The sequence below is a fragment of the Hydractinia symbiolongicarpus genome, chromosome 8 (assembly GCF_029227915.1).
Source record: "Hydractinia symbiolongicarpus strain clone_291-10 chromosome 8, HSymV2.1, whole genome shotgun sequence".
Taxonomy (NCBI): Eukaryota; Metazoa; Cnidaria; class Hydrozoa; order Anthoathecata; family Hydractiniidae; genus Hydractinia; species Hydractinia symbiolongicarpus.
Window position 1 is genome coordinate 13,322,612 of NC_079882.1, and position 18,682 is coordinate 13,341,293.

At 31.3% G+C, this 18,682-nt stretch overlaps 1 protein-coding gene across 2 annotated transcripts in view; it reads left to right on the top strand.

Annotated features, from left to right (window-relative positions):
* Window positions 1-18,682, top strand: part of LOC130654382 (bridge-like lipid transfer protein family member 1) — a 112,657-nt gene that overhangs the window by 56,942 nt on the left and 37,033 nt on the right. For both annotated transcript variants that reach the window (XM_057456946.1, XM_057456947.1), the window contains 18 exons: window positions 5,007-5,649; window positions 5,787-6,006; window positions 6,297-6,549; window positions 6,648-6,802; window positions 7,718-7,819; window positions 7,928-9,362; window positions 9,446-9,614; window positions 10,556-10,780; window positions 11,143-11,400; window positions 11,478-12,098; window positions 12,541-12,747; window positions 13,974-14,055; window positions 14,506-14,556; window positions 15,132-15,347; window positions 15,489-15,642; window positions 15,734-15,823; window positions 17,684-17,908; window positions 18,050-18,172. In XM_057456946.1, the coding sequence (XP_057312929.1) occupies window positions 5,007-5,649; window positions 5,787-6,006; window positions 6,297-6,549; window positions 6,648-6,802; window positions 7,718-7,819; window positions 7,928-9,362; window positions 9,446-9,614; window positions 10,556-10,780; window positions 11,143-11,400; window positions 11,478-12,098; window positions 12,541-12,747; window positions 13,974-14,055; window positions 14,506-14,556; window positions 15,132-15,347; window positions 15,489-15,642; window positions 15,734-15,823; window positions 17,684-17,908; window positions 18,050-18,172 (5,229 nt within the window). The remainder of the gene's footprint in view (window positions 1-5,006; window positions 5,650-5,786; window positions 6,007-6,296; window positions 6,550-6,647; window positions 6,803-7,717; window positions 7,820-7,927; window positions 9,363-9,445; window positions 9,615-10,555; window positions 10,781-11,142; window positions 11,401-11,477; window positions 12,099-12,540; window positions 12,748-13,973; window positions 14,056-14,505; window positions 14,557-15,131; window positions 15,348-15,488; window positions 15,643-15,733; window positions 15,824-17,683; window positions 17,909-18,049; window positions 18,173-18,682) is intronic.

An 18,682-nucleotide genomic window follows, 5' to 3' on the forward strand; every position in this document is an offset into this window, starting at 1 on the left:
TTTTCAGTTTTTTTTTTAAGGTTTTTTTAGCAACATCTTTCCGAGTTAACCTTTTTTGGATCTATCCATAAAAAGCATATTGGATTTATCATATAATTTTCCCTTCTTGCTGTTTGAGCTAGTAATTATTGAGGGATCAACAAGAAAATATCTCCTAAGTGACACCGATACAAATTTTTAATTTTTGATTTTAAATGAAATTTGGTTGGTTTAAAATTTTACGAAACTGATTTAAAAAATGATGGGTTTCAAAAACAATGTAAAATGTTTCACTCCATCACGTCTGCTGAACAACTAAAGTATTAGATATTTATCCTGTAAACATATCAAAAATTCTATTTTTTCTTTATTGTTTTTGTCTAACTCTTGCATTCTCTAGAAGATCTGAATGTGTTGTGTTTACGTAAAATAATTTTTTTACATTATAAAGACATACATAAATCCATTAGAAATACATTGTACATATATCCTACTAACATATCCTAAAATAAGTAGGAAAATATATTATTTAAGTCCCTATGGTACATAAATGTTTCTTCCTGGGCTAAAACGAGTAAAATCCTTTGAAATGTGTTAACCATACCACTATGTTGATTAAATTTCGAATTGCATTTCACATTGTTTTTTTTCCTTGAAATTTTCTGTTGATAAGAGGGTAACACTATGTTCCAAACTGTTGAAATTTTTTATCATAACGCAATGTTCAAGAAAAACCATCATGTTGGATATATGGCTGAAATTTTATTGAAAAAGCAACAAAAACATAAATTGGTGAGAGTCTAATAAAAAAGTGAGTGTACAAATGCCAATGAAAGCACACCTGAAAGCAGACCTAAAACATTGAATGCGTGCTTTTGGTTGTTTCCTATTACCTATAGGAAGATTAATTAATGCTGGATTAAATATTGAGGTATTATTTTTAATATTTTTAAAAATAAGTCATTCAATTAGTTTCTTTTAAACCTGATTTGCAAAAATACATCCTAAAAAATAAAAATCACAATTTCATGCTTTCTCCTGAAATCTGCTAGTGTACAAAAATATATTGCAAAATGTTTGTATAATATCCAAAACTAAATCCTTAAAATAATTTTCTATGAACCCTATTCTCCAACAAAACATAAAATATTTTGCTATAAATTTTAAAATTTTAAATAAAATAATAATGGTGTGTAAATAAATGGCTGCGGGGACACAGAATGTTTAATGGTGGGTTACACACTTCTTGTGACTTAACCGACGTTTTGGCCCGGGTCTTCCGGCCAGTTTGATTAATTAATTTAACCATGTGCGATTTTTTGAAAGTGTTACATATGTAAAGTCATATATGATAAAATACACTGCATGATTGGTAAAATATGACAAATCTTATTTTTTTAATCATATAGTGTATTATAGCCTTGTGACATCTAAAACATTTTACATTGCCCTGTCTATAACTGCCACCTGTCTTTAACAGCCAATATTTATGATTCCCTTAAGTGGCTAATATAGGCAGGTTTGACTATAGTTTTTCTACAAGCAGTGAAAGTATTTTTTGGGTACAACGGCAAAATGAAAATAATAGTATTGTAAAAAAATTTTGGCATTCACAATAGCTGAAAATAACCAGCCAGTGGGGAAAAGCTAAAAATACAAAATGCAGTATGCAGCAAAAGGTATTTTCATGATATTTCGAAGGTTATGTAGCAAGGTGTGACTGTTATGTCACCGTGTCACAATTTAAATTGGCATATTTTTTATTTGGTCCTTGATATTTTTGGAAACCTTGTATTATATGTATTATTTTTTTATAAATTTTCAAAAAAATAGATAGTTGCTCTGGCCTGTAAAACAACTAATTAAGTTGCCTGTAGCTTACAAATTATATACACCAATGGCAAAAGAAAATAAAGAGATTACTCTTCAAACAAAAACATGGTTTTTCATTGTCATTTATAGTAACATTTGTGATGCTGTCTAGGAAAATCGACCGCTTCTATTTTTAATTCGTATTTTTAAAACAATAGAATTCCGTATTTCGTATTTTTAGAAATACGAATTGCGTAAGCCAATTTAAGCCAATTAAACTTGTGAAAAATAAACTTGTGTTTTATTTAAGTTGCTGTAATCATAATCGTAATCGTAATGACAAGAAAACGTATATACGAAGTTTTAAAGTTGCCATATTTCACTCTAAAATGACGAGAAAATGTCCCTGTGAAGCTCTTAAGTTGCCATATTTCATTCTAAAATGACGAGAAAACGTCTCTGTGACGCTTCAAAGTTGCTGTATTTCACTTTAAAATGACGAGAAAACGTCCCTGCGAAGCTCTAAAGTTGCCATATTTTGTTTTACAATGACAAGAAAACATCCCTGTAAAATCAACGAGCCAATTAAAAACCTAATAAAAACAAACTCTAAAATTGAGTAACTTTTTTATTCAGTTTATTCAACTACTCACTTGATACACATAACATTTTTTAAAAATACGAAATTCTGTTTTTAAAAATAGATTTTCCTATTTTCTATTTTTAAAATTAGAATTTCGTATTTTCTATTTTAAAAAATACGAAATCCGTATTTCGTATTTTTCAATAATACGAAATACGAATTTCATATTTTTAAAAATAGAATTAGTATTTTTAAAAATACGAAAATTCGTATTTCGTATTTTAAAAAATACACGTATTTGAAAATATGAAATCCGTATTCTTTAATACGAAATTTCCTTATTTTGTATTTTTTAATACGAAAAGAGAAGTGGTTGATTTTCCTAGAGAGCATCACATTTGTAAAATGAAAAATGATATCATAGTAACTAAAAAACGCTTATTTTGCAAAAGATTTGTTGATGTATGACTTCATCAATACATTGGTACCCACCCACCTGTTTTCAATTTATTATTCTGCCAAACATAAAATAAAATGGTGAAAATACATTTGCAGATGGTACTATTGTAGGCGAATACTAGTTTTGGCAATTCCTGCTTCCAATTCTGTTTGCTTTTCGATGGTAGGTTTTTTTAGCATGTTGATAAAAATACAATTTATCATCTCGACTTGTCTATCACGCACTGGATGGTATGGTGGTTGAAGAAGCTTTTACCCCTGACAATTCATGTAACTGTTTGAAAAGAGTTATATTTTTACTCTTAGTCATGTTGAAGTTGTCCCATAAAGCCAATCTTTAACACAAATACTTTGTTTTTGTTTCCAATAGCTTGGGTAAATCTTGTAAAATGGTCGCAAATCATTAATACATATTCATAGCCTTCTTTACATTTTTAGAGTTTAAAAGGTAATCGATGTAATTTTAGAGGTAATCAATGAGTTTATTTACAAAGGTCGAGTAGAAATGATAGGTACTATTGGAGTTCTATCAGCAACATTTGGTCTCCTTTCCTTTATTCAGTTGTCTCGCGTCTGTATTAAAAATGTAATATCTTTTCCCATACAGGACCAATAAAACCTTTGTTTAGCCAGTTATAGGACTCTATCTAAACCTAGATGAGACATTTTACTTTATAACTTTCCACAGTAATATGAGTACTGAACAGACAAACCGAAGTAATATCTTCGTTATATACCGTTTTGTGAAATACTTTTGGTAAAAAAAATTGGTGCCCATAATTAGTGGTATTTCTTCAATATGTCGAACAAACATTATCTCTTAAACGTTCTAGACATTCAAAAATTATAACATAAACCCCATAAACTTAATTGGTTTTGTCATATTAAAAATGCTTGTTGATATTTTTTAGATTTTCTAAATAGGTTCATCACAGCACTTTAGTCAAAAATTGAAACAACATGTGAAGCTTTAAAAAATAATTATTTTTGTCTTGAACATCTATCCACTTAGTACTTATCATAGAAGGGTAGAACATGTCCCAAGTTTAAGTTAGCTGTTCCCTACAGCTTTTTTAGTTCTTTGAGTTGTACCTCTGTCACAATGGATAGTGTTAATTTCGTGATCGTTGATTTTGTTTCTTATAAGTTCCTAAAATAAGGTAATAGCAGTAATTAAGTGGTGCAGAGTGCTGTTTCTGATTAATTTTTGATGTGTAGTTTATAAATACGAAAATTTGTCTAATGTAAACCACAAACCAAAAATTAGTAGTAATAAATTGTTCTCTGCACCATGTAATTACATAGAACGATTCAAAAGACAAGTCATTAAAAAGGCAAAATAGAAAATTACAATTATGATTCAAGCAATGCAATCACTAAACAATAAATTCTGTCAGTTTTTCACATATTTTTTAGGTTTTGAATATAAATAGCAGTATTCACGTTGCTACAGTTTTAAGACAAGCTATAATGTTTTGTTCATTCTGATTGTTATATGTCGTTTTTATTGGTAAGTAAAACAGACACAAATTTTTTTAAAAAAACTAAGAAAATAGAAGTCATTAACATTGGAGCAGATACAGAAATTTCTTAAGTCAGTTAAAATTTTCATGGAGTAAACAATGCTATGGGCGTACAAATTTTCCAGAGCGTGAACACGATGTACGCCACCAACTTACCTTTTGGTTTTGTGTGCAGGAGGACAATGAGAAGATGTTCTAAAGATGTAGCTGTGTTATGACAATTTTACGGCTGTAGTTAGATTTTATCAGTTATTAACAGTTTTTAAGGATTCAAAAGATGTCAGTAGCTTGTTGATTCTGACTTACACTAGATCTGCTCCTGAACATTCAGTCATTTGATTGGGTCATTTACTTCTGTCAACTGACTTATGCTCAAGGAAACATAAAAAATTGAACATGTGAATACTCAATAAAGAAAATAAAAGAAATAAAAACATCTTTTTAGCTGAGGAATGCAATTTCTCAATAAGTTTTGTGAATTTCCTACAATTGCACTTTCAAGAGTGCAATTACAGATTAATTTTTATTCTATAGCCGTGCCATTTAAAAAATAACTTTAACAATTTTATAACAGAAGTTATTTCCACAAAATTAGGGCTTTATAAAAACTCAACAATTCAGATATTTATCAACTGATTTATATATTGTAGGCTTCACCAATTAGATTCTCCACCTGCAACTCAAGCAATCAAGAGGTATTTGAAGGTGGGAGTGTCTTTATTAATGAAGTGGTTATAAGACAATATATTCAGCAAGCAAACTTTAGCTTGACAGATTCATCCCAGCCACAGTATGTGCCATTACACTCCAACAGCTGGGTAGAAGTTGGTGTTATTGGATTAGGTCAAGTAACTGCTGATATTACTGAACTTGGACATGGCATTCAATATCAATTTCACCAATCTACTTTTCTAACATTACATGACATGGAAACAAAGAGGCTATGGTTTCTGTGGAATGCAGATGAATTAAAGGGAAAACTTACAAAAGATCGAAAAAATGGTAAGATTTGTGGTTGTGTTGGTGGCTGTAATTTCTTTGGTAGCAACAAAAACGGTGTCAAATTTTTCACAAATCAATCATTGACTACAACAAACGAAATGCACATGCGCTATGGAAGTGACAGTTTGTGGGGTGGAGAAACAGATTTTGGCAGTAGCATTAAGAAACAATACCTTCACAGAAGTAGCCATTACTCAAGTAACTGTAGGACAAGTTCTACAAAGTTGGCATATAAACATGCTCTAGATGAAGGAAGTCATCCTAGCAGAGGATTAAGTTCAACTGGAACAGGTAAGATTCATATCAAGTCTAAAAGATTAAAACTTTCATAGCCTCTTGTAGTTTAAATTTTAGTTCTTGTATTTTAAATTTTAACAATCTTGTTTATTTCTTTATTATTCAAGCCAAGAGTTAATTGATTTTTTTAGATACAATTGATCATATTTCTGATAGTTGTTTTGGTGATACTGCAAGACATTTATCAATAGGACGTAAAGCTACAGATTCTAAAATTGTATTTGGAAGATCTCATTCTCATTCCTTTATCAATGGTAGTGAAAGTAGCTTTTCTTTGAGCAAAGCTGACAGTGATAAAGTTATGTTTTATTCATGTAACTCAATTGCAAGTTTACAAGATGGGAATGTGCAGTAAGTGTAACTGATGTTTTGTGCACAAAATGCAGTACTTTGTGGGACAGAAGTTGTTGTTTTTTGCAAGCAATCTATTTTGTTCAATAAAATTCCTGAGTAGCCTGTCATAAACTTCCAATTTTTATGCAACCAGCATAGGCTTGTAAGCCTCCACTATTACATATTCTTCTGGTATATGTCTGCGCACATAAATACCTTTCAGGATATAAAATAGAAAATACATACCTGGTGTTCCATCCATACCATTTCCATGTTAATATACTTTATTTTATTTGTTTTATATCAAGGCAGACAAAAGACAGTTCACAGTATTCTGAAAAATCTGGAGTTTCGTCAGAATCATACGTATCAGCAATAAGCTCTGCTGAAGATTTTTTACAAGACAAACGTGATGGTTCCAGGATGCACTTTCAACCATTAGTTAGTCCTGGACTTTTATTAGCATACAGTAACTATATGCAGCCATTAAGTTGCATTAACTGGCAACAAAATGTACCATGTTGTATGAGGAAAAAGTTCAGTTTATTAAAGAATTTGAAGGTAAATTTTAATTTTTTTCATTGTTTTCTTTTTTATGGTGCAAGTATTACCATTTCAACATTTTGTTTTGAAAAAATGCAATACATTACTATGTGTAGGTTATATGTCCTGTCCATCGTTACACATTACCAAGTATACCAAATTTTAATCCTAATGGACAAGGAAAATTGCCATTTGTTCTGGTCAGGTATAACAAATTAAGTGATAAGAATTCTGGTGACAAAGATGGTAATAGTTGGAAAAAGACAAGCAAGTAAGTTTTTTTTGTTCTTTGAAGAAACTATTTTTTGACATTGAACTTGTTTTTTATTTTACTGGTATGAAATTCATAATTAACTTACTAAGTTCTGAAATGTGTAATTGCAAGTTCACAGATTTACTTTCTAAATACACAAAGTTGTCACCTGGAAATGGTTTTTATGAAGTGAGCTCAAAGTCACTTCAGTGTTTAAGTGTTGAATTTATTTGTTGGTTTTTTAATCAAATGTGCTAACCATGTAGTTTTAAAAGCGGTACGAGTTATAATTACAGCTTAAGTAGCATGAACTATTTTTGTTTGTTCCAATATTGAATCTTGGTAGAACTGAATCTTTGTCTAAAAATGTTATTGCCCTAAAAAAGGTCCCATGACACTGATTAGATAGAAGTTTTATCGACTCTATAAGATTTTTAAACCTGTGCTGAAATTTATCTCTTTGATAGTGTGGTAATTTGAATGTGGGAAACTTTCACAAACTGCAGCTTTACAATGTAAACAAATGTATTTTTACATATTTTTACATATTTATTTTTTGAACCAATTATTGAACCAATTTTATTGTGTAACTGCAACTGATCATATTTTTTAAAATTTATATAATTGAAACGAAGTCAATCACTTTGCTGCAAATTTCACTAATGTAAATGTAAATCAAGTAATGCACAATGATGTCACCACAGAATAATAATATTATCTGGACTGGCATTATGATGGCATAACATAATGATGTTATAATGAGTTAATAATTTGTCATTAGTCAAGGTTAAGAAATCCATTTAAAATCAGTTCTGTTTCTACCATCAGAAGCACACACAATATCTTGAAAACTTGCTGTTATTTGTTTTCAGGTGTTTTCAGGAATCAGTGCCTTTCTTTTTTATAGTTCTATTGCTCAAAATTTAATTTCAGAAATATTGTAAGTGACGATTTAAAGAAAACCAGAATATCTTTAAAGCTATACCAGCGATTATCTATCACAGTAACACCTCTTATGATTCAAGCTTTAGATCGGTAAGTTGTCTTAATACTTTGTATTTATATAGTTACAATTTTACAATATTAGTAAGTTTAGTGAAGATCTTAAGCCTGTTTTCTCAAATCAGCATAATTATTTTATAGATATATGTCATCATTGAAAGCTCTTCCTACAGAAAATCACTTATCACATGTTCTTGACTCATTTCATCTACAATGTATCAATAAAACGAAGTACAAGTTTCTGGAAAAGAAAATTAGTGAAAAAATGTCTAATTATATTCCTGTTAATGATCTAAGGCACACTTTACAAGAAATAGCATCGCCTACTAATCTAACTGTTGCTGTGCAAGTTCCAGAAATTGATTTAGTTTTCTTTCAAATAGTTTCTGAAAGATATACTCCTTCGGAACAATCCTCTCTCTCTGGCCAATGTGGAAGTGAATTTTCTTATGATTTGGATATTAAGAATACAGACTCTATTTTACTGGCTGTTTCTTTTACTGATGTAAATTTAAACCTCCATGAAGATAAGGAAAATGATGCTATATTCAATAGCACAACTATGCTTGTCCACAAAATCTCCACAAACGGTCCTTGCAATGAATCTATAAAAAAGTTAACCAACTTATCTAACCCCAATGTGATGGTGTTTTCTGCCAATATCTTTTCAATTCAAGCACAAGTATTGCATATAAAGGGTGTCACAGATAAACATTTGCACATCACATGCATACCAAGAAGTAAAAGCAAAGTAAATTTTTCAATTAAACCTACAGAAAGTTTGCAACTACACGATGTTTCATTAGCTGATGCAATAAGACATAAAAATCTGGGTAACATCATATTTGAAGCTGGTATACACTTTGTGAAGGTAAAAGGTTTTGTGAGAAAGTCTATTAGCAAGGATTTAACTGGAGCACAGGAAAATAATATTTCAACAACCAACGTTAATACAAAGGAACAAACAGCTGTTAGAATAGAATTTGACAATGACGTTAATGATAAAAATGATGGATTTGTATCGTCAAGGCCGGCAAGGTATAAAGCCTTATCAAATTCCAGTTCCTCATTTGAATCAAATAGTTCCTGTAATTTAAGCAAGCTGAAAAAGGGATATACAAGACTGTGTATCGATTCTGGTGATGATGCAGATATGTCTGAAGAAGGTGAAAATGAGGATCATGTTAGCTTTCTTTCAGGTTCAGAAAAAACTGCTAGTGAAACAGTACCAACAGTTCATTACAAAAAGAAAACTAAGAAAAGTGCTAAAGAAAAGCAAGTAGCAGGGTATCCTTCATCAATAGTTGGAACAGACATGGTGGGTCATGCAGAGATCAAAACAATATGGATAAACCTAGCTGCACCAACACATTTGAGAAACATAAATGGGGATAATGACGAAGAAGTAAACTTAGTCACGGTGCTTGTTCCTGCACTGAGTTGCTGGATGCTGCCTATGATTGATATTCTAGGTTCAGTTAACTTGATAATGGAAACATTTACAACATGGAAGTTTTCCATCACAGCTTGCCTGCTTGGTCAAGCACTACCTGAACATGGAAGATTGTTAAAAAAGGTAACATGATATTGCCTGGACAAGAATTTGCTTTTCTTTAAAGATTTTACTTAGATATATCAATTTAATGTTATTCTTTCTAGCATATCTGCCCATCTGCTATAAACAATTTATCAAAATTCTTACAAGAAGATTATTCAAGTCAATTAATTTCTGTTATTCGCAGACAGACAGTTGGACATCGTTTAATAAATCTTCAAGAAGCTCTTAAACATAAAAAATCTTTTACAGGACTAAATGATCTTAGAGAAGGTATGTCATTAGCTTTCATAGGTATATTTTTTATTTTAGTTTGGCCTGTAGGGTTGGAATTATCATTGAAAAAGCTTCTTATTTGTCACCTAAAAATCATTTTCAAGTGGTTGTGAAGACCAGTTTGGAAAGTCATTATTAAAATGGTAACATAAAAACATAAACAAATAAGAAACAGATTTCATAGCACATAAAAGATATAAACGTGCTTCACCTAAAACCGCCTTTTTATTTCAGTTCAAGCAATTATTCGAATTAGTGTTGTAAAGAATCGAACAATCTTAAGTTTCAAAAGTATCAACATCGAACATGCAGTTTTTTGTCTTTCTCGGTGGCTTGGGAAAATCAACTTAAAAATAGCTTTTTTTTCTGTTTTTATTAAAAAAAATTTTTTTGGATGGGATGCAATCAGGTGAAAAAAGGGATACTGATCAGTTTTTAAGTTTCACTGTAAAACACAACGTCCTTGTCTGTACTGACCTCAGACTTTGTATTTCATTCATCAGAATCTTTTTAATATGATATAACAAATCTGCTGGTTTAAATACTGCTTAACAATGTTAAGTCTTGTTGTAGTCTTAATTCTAGCAATGTAGCATTTGGACTCAACTTTCATGGGTATTAACAGCATAAAAGTTTGCACCCAGTGTAGAAAGTTGTGGCTTTAATCCTTGGCCAAGTCATGCCACACGCTATAAAAGTGTAAATCAACCCTTCTGCTTAGTATTCAGTGCGAGAATAGGATTGATATTTTATGTGGTTGTGTAACTGAGTGGTTGCTGGGTTTGTACTGCTTCCATAGCTCAAATTGGAACTTTGAATGCCTTAAGACCGCATTTGTGAATCTTGATTGATAACAGTACCAATAGGAACTGAAGAAGCCATTCTGAGTAAATAATTGTAACAAGTAAATATTTGTTAATTAGTGCTCTTGTTAATAGGTATTTTCGCGTTGGCTCGCCAGTGGAAATGCATATTTATTGGTGCTGAGGAACATGAAACGATTTTTACAATCCCTAATGATAGAAATAAAAAGCCAGTGGTAGGTCGAGGCAAGCTGACACAAAAAGATAGAGAATTTTTAACAAAAGATATAGAAGCTAAAGATAGTGAAATGTGGAGCCAACACTTAACCTCACCAGTTTTAAACTTGTCAAAAAGTCAAAGTGAGTAATTACTTTATAAAGTTAGATGAGCCTTTTATCAAAATTCCACCAACTAAGTCACTTCTGTTGAATTAGTGATGGCATAGAAGTTTCTAGTTTTATTTATTAACAAAGTTTGCTTAAATTTAGCACTTTATTCTGCACGTTTTTAATCTTTTTTCACATTGTTTTTTTGTTCTTTTTTGATTGCTCTTGGCAATGATTAAATATAAGATGTATTTAGATTTTAAGTAAGCTTTTTCGCAGTGTTGATAGGGCTACACTAATGAATTCTCATTTTTTAAAATGCACTATGACTGAAAATCTATATAAAATGTCACAGAAATGATAAACATAGCTTTATCAACAATGCTTCTTTTTAGTTCTTTCCCCACATCGTGTTGAATATAACACAGAACCTACTGAGCATGAAATGTTGCTATCAAGCAGTAGTGAATCTGAATCTGAAAATAAAATAGACAACCGGCGTAATAAAGACACTGTCAAAAAGGAACAGACACTCTACGATTGGATGTCTAAATCACCTGTATTATTACCAGTACATTCTACTAATGCACATACGAAGATTACTATAGAGGGTCGAAGCGAAAGTGGTCAGGAAGAGGCAGATTCTACTGCAAGTATGCTTATTCTTTATATATTTGCATTAGTTGATTTATGAGATGGTATAAAACTTTTTTTATAAACTATGATTTAGAAAAACATGTTCAAAATGATTTTTTACAAACCGAATCCCCCATGGTTAGTGTTCCTACTAGTGGTATGCAGTTGGCAAGAGCAACTGAAGTCTTCGCATCGTTATTAGATGTTATTGGCATTAAACAAGATAAATATTTCAATACACATGAAATCATGAAAAAGGGAAGTTTTTCAATGAAAAGCATTAAAATTTATCTTGTGACATCAGGGGAAGGAAAAAATGAAAAAAAGCATCCACATGCATTTGAATTGAAAAGACTACAACTTGTTCTGCAATCACAACAAAAGCTGCTCCTACCATACCTTGATAACTGTTTTTCTCCAACCAACATCTTGTGTATTGTTGATGTGACCGAGATACATCAGCATTTAAATTTTGCCCTTGTTAGGTTAATGCTCCAAATAACAGAAACTTTAAATGTTGTAAAAGAGGAGAAAAAGTTTGTGGAAAAGTCAAGTAAAAGCAACAGCAAAGATGAGGTTTACAACTGGAATAATGCAGACGTGTCTGATCCTGCGTTGCAGATGCCAAAGTGTTGGAGAAATATGTTCAATGTGATGAAATTATATACTATGTTGCCTAATGAGCAACCAGTGTCACCAATACTTGCATCACCAGGTACTTTTGATATTTTCAATCTACTATTACCAATCTCAAAAATAGGACCTTAAATGAAAGTTGACATAAAAAAGTTCGGTTTTCTTTTACAAATCTTACAAGGATTTTCACTCCCTTTATCCTGTGTCAAAAAAATTATTCTACTCAGGGTTAATGTAAAATAATTTATCATGGTGTAATTTTTATAAATGCCTAAACTATATGCTAACGCAGAACTCTGAGAGTCAAAATTTGCACTAGAACTGCGTTTACTCGTCGATAACATTTGGTATTTTGGTCCATTTTGTGTGATGTGACATTAAAACAGTAAAATAGTATTAAAGACTTTGTTGTTCAACTACTCTTAGGTTAAAAACTTATATCTTAGTTGCATCAAAGTTGAAGGGAGATGTTATTATAGCTAGAAATGCTTACTTTGTAATACGTGAAGATTTCCTTTCAGTTCTAAGAAAGACCAATGATCACAGCAAAACTGCCTCAAAAAAATGTTTACCTGCTCGAGTACCAACAACTTTATTTATCACTGCAACTGCTGTTTTAAAAAAAGTTAAATTAACAGCAAACATAAGTGGATTGCAGTTGGATTTTGAAATGAGAAGGATGAATGGTACATATTATAAAAATAAGGAAGCTTCATCAATTAATACAGGTTTGGGTATTTTTTAATTACTCAGCCTATGTATTTGTAAGAGTGTACTTATGAAAATTATGTGTAATAGCCAATGATCCGTAATGGCGCTTTTCTGTTATACAACAGAAATTTAGGTCTATGAAAAAAAAGGTTTGGATTGCACATTATGAAAACATAGAGTTATAAGGCGACTTATCAATCTCATGGTGAAGCCAGTAGCAAAATGTTTGATTTAACCTACTGATAGGCCTACTGATAAAGTCTAAGACGTTCTAAGGAGTAACCAAACAAGGGATTGCATACATTATGGACACAAAAATGCTATGTCCTTGGAAAATAAAATATATTTTTGGTGGTAGATAAACTGGTCATCATTCTTTAAACTTATACTATGTGGTATATATTTTTTTCGTTTTGATTTCTTCCTTGGCCAAAGTTTAGAATGTGAAGATTAAAAAAATATCAAAGCTGTGTACTGTGTGAAAAACTAGTGCTTAACAGATGGGTATTAATGAAATTTTTGCATTTTGAGTTATTATCGAATGTGGAGGAGCTAAAACATTTTAGTATCTAAGAGGCCCCATTATGGGTTAGGCTGGCAAGCCGGAAAATCTTTTAAATTTAAGCTCTCTAGATTGTCTAACATTTACTTTAAATTCTATAATTTCGCTTTCAATTTCCAGAAAAAGCATTTAAGTGTTTAATAAAAAAATGTGTATTGCTATTTAGCTAAAAAAGGGGTGATGAAGGTACAGAAACTACACTGTATTTTGATGGATCATTGTAATCAATATAGAACATTCCACATGCACATAGCATGTTTTTTTATTTGACACAAAGGCACGAAAAAAGCTTTTTTTATCTTGCAGAAATATTTAAATCAATTAGAATAGATTACTTTCTTCAAGTGTGAAGGTCTAAAGCCCCTTCCAGCCCTCCAGGCCTGTAGTACAGTGACATATTTTCTTTCTTGAGAATCAAACATTTAACGAATTTAAAAAAAATAAAAAAGTAAAAGCACTGATAAGATATTAACTTTTTAAAATTAGGAAAAATAAAAGTGATGAGTTTCAATAGTAATAATGTATACTATTATTATTACTTACTCTATTTTACATAAATATTTTCACGCCACATAAGGTTCTATGGGTGGTAAATAACGCCCTTAAAATAAGTGTTGCTGTTATATTAACCTTAGCTTCTACATTATTATAATGAAGTTATTAACAAAGTGTTTCTTTCAGGTATTACAGACGCATCTTCTTCTTCGGTACATATGGAAAAACTGAAAATTTGTTTGATCGAGTCAGTCAAGCCATTCAAAACGTAAGTCATTTATTTAAAGCCGTCTTCATTCTAATTACAATCATTCTAGATTAATTTTCCACCCAACTATACCAGTGTTGCCATAGAACCTATAAAGCGTTAAAAAGGGATAGTTTTTTAATGAAATGTTAGAGAAAGTATAAAAGTAAAGGAATTTATTTGTGTTGTTGTTGTTGTTGTTGCTGTTGTTGTTGTTGTTGTTGTTGTTGTTGTTGTTGTTGTTGTTGTTGCTCCCCCCTCGCCCCCTCCCCATCATGCTTCAAACCTGTTTCTTAATAATCATTTAAAAAGATCAGAGGGTTCTTTTCATGCACTACCAGTCAGAAATCAATCAAAGACGTCACACAGATTTCTTTAAATTTTCAGTGACATTGTTAAGCAGATTTCAAAACACTACAAGTTTAAATTCCCAAAGGATCAATTAACATTTTTATTTTTGCTTTTTTGCAGTGACAACTCAAACCACTTGCCACCTCATTCACCTGCACTTAAAATATCTAGGTTTGTATCTGCTTTAGTTAATATTGTTTTACATAGTATTAGTAACATGAGTAACAAAGAAATGTCTATGCTATGTTACAATTAAATGATTGCAGGGTTTAGAGAAATAATTTGTTTTCGTGATGTCTGATGTTTGCAAATATCTGTTTATTTTATTATGGGATGTTATTTAAAAAGAATTGGTTTGCTTATGGTAATAGAGCAGTATATCTTCTTCAGGTGTTATTGATGTGTATTTTACCACCCAATGCTTAGGATTAAATTTTTAACTGCTGTTGAAAAATTTTAAAATTAAATGTTCACATAAAATTTTTTATTTTTGCTAGTTTGAACAACTAATGATCACTCAAAATATAGCAAAAAACAATCTCTTGTGATCTCTTGATACAAATGAGGCTTCACAATAGAGAGACTCACAGATAAATAGATTTTACATTAAATGTATGCAATTTTAATGCAAGAACTGTGAGGTCACAAAGAAACTTTGTGCTGTGTTATTCTATTGACCCAGTCAAGTACGCTGAGTAATAATATAGTCCAGGCTATTGTCAATAGTTTTAATATATGTTTTGTAGGACATTGATGACATGTAAAGTTTATCCTTCACATATTCTTCACACCACTAGCCAACAACCAATGCAGAAGTTAACACAAAAATCCTTGCTTTTTATTGGACCAATTGCTGTTGACATTCCACAAAACCCAGGAGCCTTAAGAGCCATTGTTTCAAGATTTACAAATAGATTGCAGAAACATTTTTTAGAATTTGATGACTACAGACGCTCAGAAAGGTTTTCAATTTTGCTACTTGAGAAATGAAAATGATTTCAGAAAGAAAAAAAAAATCAACCACTATTTTTTCCAATACTTTTACATGACGTATTATGTGTATTATAGTGGGTTAATTGTTTTTTATTGTTTCATTTATAAAGAGCCAGACCTGAACATCTTGACAACATTCCTCTTGAAGTTGATAGCGTAAAAGAGTCATTGGTATCTGTGAATATCTCTGCAACCTTTAGAATATCATCCAGTAGCATACTTTGTAGTGCTGCATTGTTACCTTCACTACGGGTGGAGTACAAGGTTTGTTTGGGAAAAGCCATTTAATGATATTTCCATGGGCTGCGTTTTACAAGCCGTTCATTTTTCATTATCATACACTCTTTTTATGTAGATTGACCAAGTAAGTGGTTATGGAAGCATGGATGGAAAAGCAAAGTTTTATTTTCAACTAAAAAGCCATGTTCTCTGTTTTAACACAAAGGTAAAAAATAGAGACACATCCTAGTTAATATATTGAAGATATTTTTCCGTCCGTCTGTTTGTGTTCATATTATTATAGGTTTAACATTTCCTGAACATAATATTTCAACATTTCAGAGATTTTTTTTCTTTGCCCTTTAATGGGAGAAGGATCTTCTTACTTTTTACTTACTAAACTAAAACGTTCAAGAAATAAACAACCTTCAACAATAACCTAAATTATATGTTTTTGTAAAAAACCTAGGATAAATTAACTGTTTGATGTTAAATATATTCTATTTATATTGGTAAAGTATGAATGTATAACTATTTTTAATGAGCAACCGTTTTGAACAGAAAAAATATGGCTGTTATTATAAAAAACAATTATGATCTAACACTTAGTTGGTTTCTGTTCTAAATGGTTGCATAACAGCTTCATTTGTGATGTCCACAAAGTAATGTGGATTTTTCAATGACTCTAATATAACAAAACATTTCTTCTGTTTGCCTCAATTGCCAGCTGAAGAATTAGTTTTATGATTTTCTGAATTTATAACTCCAAAAACTGAAGAAGAATGAAAAAATTGGTGAAATTAGCCCCCTCCCGCCCAGTCATAATATGCTCAAAATATCCTGGACCGAATAGAGTTAAGATCACTACTCAACAAGGAAAATAACAATGCACACAGAATAAAACGCTTGCTTTGATATGACTGCACATGTGATCACCTTGGAATCTACTGTTCATTTCTTTTTCACAAAAACTGCTTTATGTAGTTGATAAAGCCTGTGGAAAAATCCACTGACGTAGAATAAAATTTTTAAAAAACGACATTTCAATTCGGATGACGTCATCAACCCGTCTATTCCGAAATGGGGACCCAGGCTTGGCAAAATTACCCAAGTTGGTCCTAGGTGGTCCCTAGTTACCCATGCGGTAAAAATCATTAACGTCACCACCTTGTTTCCAAGTTATTTGGCCTCAAAGTTTTAGGTGCAAATTAATGGCTTCATTAATTTAAATTAAGATATTGACATTAAAATAGTAATATTGACGCCGTGCCGTAACGTCAGATAATTTAACATTTGAGACATAACTTTTTCGGCTACATCAAAGGAAAATAAAGACATCCACTTGGCCTGTTACAGATACACAGACACACAGCACACTCTCCGTATTATTATAGAGATTTTACTCGCAGTACTCCTTATTACAAAGCTCTCTTTATATACTAAGTCACAATTTCCATTCTCCCTCTGTGACACAATCCTGAAGAGCATTTTTTCTTTCTCCATTATTGTGTTCTTTAGTTTTTAATGTAAAAAAACGTGGTACTTGTGGCATAAATAGTCTTTTACAGTTAAATAAAGTGCACTGCACACTCATTAGGAGCAAATGCTATTGTGTATCATGTAAGTAGCAAGTTAGTCAGTGTTATTAAATATTTTGCAGAATATTTGAAGCTCTACACAACAAAATTACTACGAAAACAAAAGTGACGTGCTTCAGTAGTGAGGAATATTATTTCTTGGCCGACATATGCAGGTTCTGATGTAGCTAGAGATTATTCACATGTCCAAAATTTACAGAATGACTTCTCTTGATAAAATAAAGTTTTGTTGCAGGTTGCAAGTTCTAAGTATACACCTAACAAAAGTTATTATAATTTTCAAATTATCAGAATTTCACAGAGATTTCTAGGGATAATTTCAGACTGAATAGGGTTAATTTAAAAAAAAGGATTTTTAAAGATTTTATTTTAAAACAATTTTGAGCTACTTGTTAAACTCTACATCAAAATCCCAACATTACCTTGGATTTTATTCAAATTCATAAAACATACAGTTGGGATAAACTTTTTTTCCTTCTAATTTTTAGTGTAATGTTGTACCACTACCAGCGACAACACATATTGATCTGCCACAGATTAAGATTAATGGTCATTATTTGGAGATCTCCAGTAAAGAAGAAACATGTGTGGTGAATTCATCTGCAATAAGTCATGGATTCTTACGTGTGGCAGTTAATATTGAAAGACTGGAACAAAATTTAACTACAGATCTCTTGAACCATATAATATTTCTGCAAAAAGGATTTGCTAAAGTAAATATATATTTTTTGTTCTTAATTGTTGTCTTTTTTTCTGTTGTTGTTGTTGTTCCTGTTGCATTGATGATGGTTTTGCTTATATGATTATTGTCTTTATCATTATTTTTAATAAACAAGGACTGTACTTTCGCACAGGAGGTTAGTGATGTCATGAAAGATATAGAAACAAATGAACCAGTACCATTATGGAAATCAAGATCTGTTGAAAGTATCCAACCTAGTTTGCCGATGATATACTCGATTCAAGTGACACTGCAAGTAAGTATTTTAAATTATTAAGTCATGCTTATTGAGTGTTGAGCAAAAACCAAGCTAGTAATACAAATTACCCTTCAGTTACCCTCTGTAACCCTTCTTCTCAAATAATAATAATTAGAAGTACATTCGTAGCATGAGATACTTATGCTTTAGTACATGACAAAACAAATTTTGCTGTTTTCTTGCTTTCTTATTCAAAACATAATGCAGGTGAAATAAGCTGGTGCATTAGCTACAATCTTTGTCAAAATATTGAAACAGAAGTAGCTTTTTGTTATTTTTCAAATACAGACACAGCGTTAGGCGCCATTTTTGTGCACACGTAGGCACATCCTTATTCTCTGCCACAATACAATATAATGGTCCACAGCAGTGCTCACGAAGGCCCTGAGATTGTGGTAAATGGTCATGCTGTAAACGTTGACAAATTTAAGATGTGTAAAATCTTATATAGCAATAGTCTATGCAATTACCTGAAGTTGTCTTGTCATATTATCTTGACCATGATTG